This window comes from Hyla sarda, chromosome 4, assembly GCF_029499605.1.
Source record: "Hyla sarda isolate aHylSar1 chromosome 4, aHylSar1.hap1, whole genome shotgun sequence".
Lineage (NCBI taxonomy): Eukaryota > Metazoa > Chordata > Amphibia > Anura > Hylidae > Hyla > Hyla sarda.
This window is the reverse complement of record NC_079192.1, coordinates 36,178,605-36,187,742: the sequence shown is the minus strand read 5'-3', so window position 1 is coordinate 36,187,742 and position 9,138 is coordinate 36,178,605. Positions and strand designations below refer to the sequence as shown.

At 47.7% G+C, this 9,138-nt stretch overlaps 1 protein-coding gene across 1 annotated transcript in view; it reads right to left on the bottom strand.

Annotated features, from left to right (window-relative positions):
- AP1M2 (adaptor related protein complex 1 subunit mu 2) overlaps positions 1–9,138 on the bottom strand; it is a 39,364-nt gene that overhangs the window by 6,475 nt on the left and 23,751 nt on the right. The window contains exons 7-9 of the mRNA XM_056570542.1: positions 3,175–3,317; positions 1,113–1,184; positions 3–161 (exon numbers count right to left, since the gene is read on the bottom strand). Of these exons, the coding sequence (XP_056426517.1) occupies positions 3–161; positions 1,113–1,184; positions 3,175–3,317 (374 nt within the window). The remainder of the gene's footprint in view (positions 1–2; positions 162–1,112; positions 1,185–3,174; positions 3,318–9,138) is intronic.

The following is a 9,138-nucleotide window of genomic DNA, read 5'->3' as shown; positions in this document are numbered from 1 at the left end:
ACCGGAAAGGACTTGATGGTCCACACAACCACGTTTTTCTCAGGAAGGTATTTAGCACTACCCACACTGGTCTTAAATTTCGGAGAATCGGCATCACTAGGAACCGGAACTGAAATCTCCACATTATTTGCCACAGACTGTTTCTTAAACTGACCCTTTGCCTGGAAGAAGAAAAAATATTGTCACAAGGCTTAGTTCTGTATGTTGCGTTATCTGGTTGTCACCCCCATCCCAAAAACGTAGGTAGGAGACTACCACAAAGTTAGCACAGTATCCTGCTCCATGTCACATGGCTTCTCCTCTCTCCAAGGGCCCCATAGCAGCTACATGGTCTGTCCCTATGGTATGTACGCCCTGACCATCAAAAGGATATCATTTATGGACAGGTACCTTTCTGCAAGGCTTCCAACAGTATGGCTTTACATTGAAATACATTGCAGCCTTGCATATACCTAGGATGTGCTCTTAAAAGGGGTACTCCGCTGCTCAGCGTTTGGAACAAACTGTTCCGAACGCTGGAGCCGGCGCCAGGAGCTCGTGACATCATAGCCCCACCCCCTCATGATGTCACACCCTGCCCCCTCAATGCAAGTCTATGGGAGGGGGCGTGACAGCCGTCACACCCCCTTCCATAAACTTGCATTGAGGTGGTAATGTGTGACGTCATGAGGGGGCGGGGCTATGAGGTCACAAGCTCCCGACGCCGGTCCAGCGTTCGGAACAGTTTGTTTCAAACGCTGAGCAGCGGAGTACCCCTTTAATGTATATGTCCTAGCAAGTTTACAAAATGACAGTGGAGAGAATGTGCCAAACTTTGGCGCAAAAAGACACTGTGCCAAAATAACGTGCCAAACATACGCACATATATCCTTGATAAATACCCCCCAATGTGAACAGGGTCTAACCACGTTATACACTTTCTAGTTTGTGTCTCGGGTTCCTTGGTTCAGGGCCCCTTGGTAATCCAAGACCCAGGGCCATTACCTTATGTGCCAACCTCCTTAAACAGTTCCCACATATCACACAGCTCATCTATCCCCATCTGGTTGCAAAAACAGATTCTATACAAAATTCTATCATTTCTCCTCTCCTCTATTTTAATCGAGCTTTACCTTCACCATGATTTCCAGTCGACTGTGGCTGAATTTCTCTATGACAGATTCAATCCAAATCAGAGGCTTGACCTGCGCAAATTAGAACAAAATGGACCATAACTATACATCACCACATCGTATGAATTTCAGGACAACATGATACCTAACATGTCATATGGGGATCCACAAGATGGAGACTAAAAATCTAAGGCAGTTCAGGTATTATAAACACTAGGCATATTGTAGTCATGTGACCACACTGGCCCCTGTGACTCCAGCCACATGAGGTCTAGCATTGTTGGAACCCAGGGCCAACCGCACCAGCATATGGTCTCACAAGGGGTCTGAGGATCTCATCTCTGTACCTAATGGCAGTCAGGCTACCTCTGGCAAGCACATGGAGGGCTGTGCGGACCCCCCAAAGAAATGCCACCCCACACCATTACTGACCCACCGCCAAACCGGTCATGCTGGAGGATGTTGCAGGCAGCAGAACGTTCTCCACGGTGTCTCCAGACTCTGTCACGTCTCTCACATGTGCTCAGTGCGAACCTGCTTTCATCTTGTGCGCTAGTGGCGAATTTGCCAATCTTGGTGTTCTCTGGCAAATGCCAAACTTCCTGCACGGTGTTGGGCTGTAAGCACAACCCCCACCTGTGGACGTCGGGCCCTCATACCACCCTCATGGAGTGTGTTTCTGACCGTTTGAATGGACACATGCACATTTGTGGCCTGCTGGAGTTCATTTTGCAGGGCTCTGGCAGTGCTCCTCCTTGCACAAAGGCGGAGGTAGCCGTCCTGCTGCTGGGTTGTTGCCCTCCTACGGCCTCCTCCACGTCTCCTGATGTACTGGCCTGTCTCCTGGTAGCGCCTCCATGCTCTGGACACTATGCTGACAGACACAGAAAACCTTCTTGCCACAGCTCGCATTGATGTGCCATCCTGGATGAGCTGCACTACCTGAGCCACTTGTGTGGGTTGTAGACTCCGTCTCATGCTACCACTAGAGTGAAAGCACTGCCAGCATTCATAAGTGACCAAAACATCAGCCAGGAAGCATAGGAAATGAGAAGTGGTCTGTAGTCACCACCTGCAGAACCACTCCTTTATTGGGGGTATCTTGCTAATTGCCTATAATTTCCACCTGTTGTCTGTTCCATTTGCACAACAGCATGTGAAATTGATTGTCAATCAGTGTTGCTTCCTGAGTGGACAGTGGGATTTCACAGAAGTGTCATTGACTTGGAGTTACATTGTGGTGTTTAAGTTGTTTTGAGCAGTGTATATTGATCCCGACCAATTCACAAGACTATCTGATATGACCTTCGCCAATGAGGCCTTGTTTCAAGTACATAAATTGGTGGCTAGATATTGGACGGCCTCCTGGGATCCCACTGTGAGATACTGGAGACAGTCTATAAACATGTCTTTGCCTCTTAAAAGGAGAACTCCAGCATATGTCTGACCACTGGGGCCCCCTGCGATCTTCTGTACAGGGCCCTCGGCTCTTTGTCGAAATAGCGCGTTTCGACCAACACATGACGCGGCAGCCGACATGCCCCTTCAATACATTTCTGAGGCGGAGACTGCCGAATGCAGAGCTCCGGCTCTCCGATAGAGATGAATTGAAGGGGCGTATCAGCTGCCGCATCATGGTGAGACACACCCCCTGGTGCTGACTGCCGGGGGCCCGTATGGGAGATCGTGGGGGGCCCCAGCGGTCAGACCCCCGCGATCTGAAACTTATCCCCTATCCTTAGGAAAGGGGATAAGTATTTTATGCCGGTGTACTCCTTTTAGGGTCTGATACAGTATATAAACATATAGAAATAGGAAACTGAATTCTCTGATTTCATTGGGCTAAATCGTCTCACCCCTTACCCCCACACGGTCCAACTGATGTTGTCCCAGTACCAGACCTAGATTTTTCAGTTGTGTGAACTTACCCTAGAAGTCTCCTGCTCTACCTTCCTCATCTGGGCTAACCCATATGTAGTGTACTACTGCCCTCTCACATGAATGTGATGTTTCGGTCTCTTCTAAGTCTTCTAATACCTAAACAAAAGAATTGAATAGGTACCTGCGTACTCAAACGGTAAGCCATCAGCTCAAAGTCACCATCTGGAGGAATAAATGAGATGGTGCGATCATTCTCGAAACGGGAGAGCCGGACACACTGGTGGAATTTCACATCTTCAAGCTCCACGGTCTTATTCTTGTTACCTAAGCACCAAATGTGGGTAAATTTTAATAAAACAAAGGCCAACAATCTCTTTTTTTGTGTGTGGGACAATTAGCCAGATTTATTAATCTCTTTGAGACAAAAACTGTTGGGTTTCCCTATAGCTACCAATTTCCCCTCAGCTTTCGTTGTTCAGATTGTTCTGGTAAAATGATAGCGGAGCGGTTATCGGTTGCTATGGGAGAACCAGACAGTTTTTGTCTCAGACAAATAAATAAATATTGTCCAGGCATGGAAGTGGCAGAAGGCCCGAATTTCGACCCAATAGTTGGTCATCCCATAATTCTTGATGAACCTCAGCGTCCCTGGCAACCAGTCTGTCTTTGGGTCTCCATCTCTAAGGTTCTTGTATCAACAATTTGACCCCATGTGGGAGTCAACTAAAGCCTCTATATAAATATGTGTTCAAATTAAAATACCTTTATTTCATTCGGGTAAGAGGTGAGTCAAAGAAACACACACTTAAAATCACTAACCCAATCACATCAGATTAATATAGGATTTGTGAATCTATACTTTTAAGTCCCTATAGACTGTTATTCTAGTCAGTCTAGTTGAACATCAATTGATGCTGTTCTCATGCACCATATGGATCTAAGGGGTATTATATCTATATCAAAGATCACAATAGGTGTACCACTAACCCATCTCTAAGGTTCGGCTCAATTCTCTTGAGAACAACTTAAAAGGACTAGATGGTACCTCACCCTGGCCCAGATTGTCAGACCGGTCAAGCTTTACCCCACAGATTGTTTTTAGAGAGGTCAGGTTCCAGTGGATAAACTCCATAATTTATGGTTCTCGATTCATGTGTATTTTCTCATCCTCAAGGGGCCCTAACATTCCCATCAATTTTGGTAGGACTGGTCGACTATCTTATGTGTATGGTTGTGCACCAACATAAAAAGATGTCTGGGAAAAGAAGGATTGGGCATGATGAATTTTAATGCCAAAGCCGTTTGTGCTTAAAGGGTTACTCCGCCCCTAGACATCTTTTCCCCTATCCAAAAGGATAGGGGATAAGATGTCAGATCGCTGGGGTCTCGCTGCTGGGGACCCCGGGGATTGCTGCTGCTGCACCCCGCTATCATTACTGCGCAGAGCGAGATCACTCTGCACGTAATGACGGGCAATACAGGGGCTGGAGAATCGTTACGTCACGGCTCCGCCACTCGTGACGTCACGGCCCACCCCCGTCAATACAAGTCTATGGGAGGGGGCGTTGCGGTCGTCACGCCCCCTGCCATAGACTTGCATTAAGGGGATGGGACGTGATGTCATGAGGGGCGGAGCCATGACGTCACGCTGCTCCGTCCCCTGTGTCGCCCGTCATTACGCACAGAGCGAACTTGCTCTGTGCAGTAATGATAGCGGGGTGCAGCAGCAGCGATCCCCGGGGTCCCCAGCAGCGGGACCCCGGCGATCTGACATCTTATCCCCTATCCTTTGGATAGGGGATAAGATGTCTAGGGGCGGAGTACCCCTTTAAGGGAGATAAGCCATTGCCAAAAGTATCTAGAAGTGTCTAATTTCTTGCTCCCTATTGTATGGTTGGGACTGGAAGAATAGCTGTGGGAAATGTATAGGCTCTTTTACCCTTACAGGTATTACATAATATAGTTAAAAACCCCAAGAAAGCACTTCACTTCTTGGAGATCAATAGTTATTTTTCTAGATATATACTAAGGAAAATTGGGTGCCTTGAACCATCTATGGGGGGCATTTACTAAGGGGTTTAGTCATTTTTTTCTGACTATTTTTGGCGCAAAATTTCGCAATTGCGCCTACCCTATAAATTGTGCGACTTTCCCTAGCAAGAGCTAGAAAGTCAAATTTTTTTTTCCCGCTTAATTTACGCAAGTTTTCAGTTTTGACTTGCAGTGGTCAGGAATTTATTAACTGAGACAGTCGCAGTTGCGCAATAAACTGTCGCAATGGCCATAAAAATTGACTAAATTTACTCCAGCTCCAACATGGAGCAGGAAAAGCTACTGCCGCCCGGGCTCCGACATACTTTCTCCCCACTACCCTCACTGCACTACCGGGACACTGCAGTGATTTATATCCCCCCCTCTCACCTGCCAGCGCCACACAACTTCCATCTGTCTGCTGTTGCAAGACTACAAGTCCCAGCATGGCCTTACAGTGAGGACACGCTGGGAGTTGTAGTCTTGGAGCAGCGGGAGCTGAGCGGCGCGGGCGGGAGACAAGGGGGGGGGGGGGGGTAGCGGGGAGGCCGTATGAGGAGCCCGGGCGGGAGACAAGGGGGGTAGCGGGGAGACCGTATGAGGAGCCCGGGCGGCTGCACTGTAATGTCAGCCCGGGCTCCTGCCCTGAGAGCCATAGGCTTTGGCTGTCAGGGCATGCTGGGTGTTGTAGTTTTGCAACAGCTGGAGGGCCACAGTTTGCAGACCCCTGGTTTGTGGTCTGTAAACTGTAGTCCTCCAGCTGTTGCAAAACTAAACAGCTGAAGGGGACCGGCGAAGAGGTTCACTTACCCTTCCGAGGCTCCAGCGACGATCGCTGTCGGAGATCGTCGCGCGGCACTGTCGCGCGGCAGTGTCGTGCAGCGCTGGATCCTACGGAAGCCGGTAAGTTGCGCAGGCTTCCCAACCAGGGTGCCTCCAGTTGTTGCAAGACTACAACTCCCAGCATGCCTGGACAGCCTTTGACTGTCCAGGCATGCTGGGGCTTGTAGTTTTGCAACATCTGGAGGCACCCTGGTTGGGAAACACTGTTTTAGGCCAGTGTTTCCCAGCCAGGTTGCCTCCAGATGTTGCAAAACTACAACTCCCAGCATGCCTAGACAGCCTTTGACTGTCCAGGCATGCTGGGACTTGTAGTTTTGCAACATCTGGAGGCACCCTGGTTGGTTAACACTGTTTTAGGCCAGTGTTTCCCAGCCAGGTTGCCTCCAGATGTTGCAAAACTACAACTCCCAGCATGCCTAGACAGCCTTTGACTGTCCAGGCATGCTGGGACTTGTAGTTTTGCAACATCTGGAGGCACCTTGGTTGGGAAACACTGTTTTATTCCAGTGTTTCCCAGCCAGGTTGCCTCCAGATGTTGCAAAACTACAACTCCCAGCATGCCTAGACAGCCTTTGACTGTCCAGGCATGCTGGGGCTTGTAGTTTTGCAACATCTGGAGGCACCCTGGTTGGGAAACACTGTTTTAGGCCAGTGTTTCCCAGCCAGGTTGCCTCCAGATGTTGCAAAACTACAACTCCCAGCATGCCTAGACAGCCTTTGACTGTCCAGGCATGCTGGGACTTGTAGTTTTGCAACATCTGGAGGCACCCTGGTTGGGAAACACTGTTATAGGCCAGTGTTTCCCAGCCAGGTTGCCTCCAGATGTTGCAAAACTACAACTCCCAGCATGCCTAGACAGCCTTTGACTGTCCAGGCATGCTGGGGCTTGTAGTTTTGCAACATCTGGAGGCACCCTGGTTGGGAAACACTGGCCTAAAACAGTGTTTCCCAACCAGGGTGCCTCCAGATGTTGCAAAACTACAAGTCCCAGGTTGGGAAACACTGTGCCCGTCCTCCGCCCCACCTTACTTTAAGGGCATGCTGGGAGTTGTAGTCCTGCAGCTGGGGGCAGGGGACAAGCTTGTCACATTTATTATCACCTGCTCACACATCTCCTGCACCACACAACTACAACTCCCAGCATGTCCTTACTGTAAGGGCATGCTGGCAGTTGTAGTCGTGCGGGGCGGGAGATGTGTGAGCAGGTGATAATAAATGTACTAACCCATTTTTTTTGTTTTCTTCTCATTTCAGATCCGTTTATCCTGTGGACTCCTTCGGATTCGGTGGACTACTTCGATGACCAGCGTTTTTCTTTGTTTGATTTTAATAAAATGGTTAACGAGGGCTTGTGGGGGAGTGTTTTTTGTAATAAAAATTTTTTAAAACCTGTTGTGTTTTTTCTTACTTTACTAGACAGGCTTAGTAGTGGAAGCTGTCTTATAGACAGAGTCCATTACTAACCTGGGCTTAGCGCTAGCCACAAAAACAGCTAGCGCTAACCCCCTATTATTACCCCGGTACCCAACGCCACAGGGGTGCCGGGAAGAGCCGGTACCAACAGGCCTGGAGCGTCAAAAATGGCGCTCCTGGGCCTAGGCGGTAACAGGCTGGCGTTATTTAGGCTGGGGAGGGCCAGTAACAATGGTCCTCGCCCACCCTGGGAACGTCAGGCTGTTACTGTTTGGTTGGTATTTGGCTGAGAATGAAAATAGGGGGGACCCTATGCGTTTTTTTTTTTTTTTAAATAAATAATTAAATATATTAAAAAAACGCATAGGGTCCCCCTATTTTTATTCTCAACCAAATACCAACCAAACAGTAACAGCCTGACGTTACCAGGGTGGGCGAGGACCATTGTTACTGGCCCTCCCCAACCTAAATAACGCCAGCCTGTTACCGCCTAGGCCCAGGAGCGCCATTTTTGACGCTCCGGGCCTGTTGGTACCGGCTCTTCCCGGCACCCCTGTGGTGTTGGGTACCGGGGTAATAATTGGGGGTTAGCGCTAGCTGTTTTTGTGGCTAACGCTAAGCCCGGCTTAGTAATGGACTCAGTCTATAAGACAGCTTCCACTACTAAGCCTGTCTAGTAAAGTAAAATAAAAATAAAACACAACAGGTTTTAAAAAAAATTTATTACAAAAAAACACTCCCCCACAAGCCCTCGTTAACCATTTTATTAACATCAAGCAAAGAAAAACGCTGGTCATCGAAGTAGTCCACCGAATCCGAAGGAGTCCACAGGATACACAGATCTGTAGAAGAAGTAACCAAAAAAAAAAAAAAGTGTAAGTACATTTAGGGAGAAAAAAACTGTTAAAAAAATGTAATAAACACACACACACACACACACACTAAACGCCGTTTACCACTTCTGAGCCATGACTACAATTTACAGTGATCCCTCAACTTACAATGGCCTCAACATACAATAGTTTCAACATACAATGGTCTTTTCTGGACCATCGTAAGTTGAAACCAGACTCAACATACAATGCTACAGACAGTCCAGATCTGTAAAACGTGTCAATGGCTGGAAGAACCAACCAATCAAAATGGGCATTCACTGGTAAAACCCCTGTATTACTGAAGTGTATGCACTGACTGGTATTACATGTTCTGTACACTTTACCTGTATCAGGGTTAGCTGCTCTTTTGGACACCAGGTGAGGGCGACTCCATTACTTGTTTTGGACATTGCCTGTACTGTACAGGACCCCTGAAGAAGCTCCTGTCCTCTACATAGACCAGTGTTTGCCAAGCAGGGTGGCCCCATTTTTTGCAAAACTACAACTCCCAGCATGCCCGGACAGCCTTTGGCTGTCCAGGCATGCTGGGAGTTATAGTTTTGCAACAGCTGGAGGCTCCCTGCTTGGGAAACACTGACATAGACAGTGATTTACAGCTCCCAGCAGATCTTTATTACTTTTATATGGAAGGATTTGCTTTATCTATATCAGTTATCTACTTATTTTTCTTTGTCACTTTTTCCTATTTTTGGATGACATTTTGGTGCCTTTAGAACCAATTACCCTGTTTCCATAGAGTTATGGTCTCAACATACAATGGTTTCAACTTACAATGGTTTTCCTGGAACCAATTAATATTGTAACTTGAGGGACCACTGTAGTTATTGAATTATTTAGATGTGGTGAAAAAGCTAAAAAAAAACCTCAAAAACAAAAGATCCAGAAGGAAACCAGCAGCCAAACCTATTCAGACAGCAGGAAAAAGGAACAGACCATTTTTTCTACTACATGAAGTAAATTTC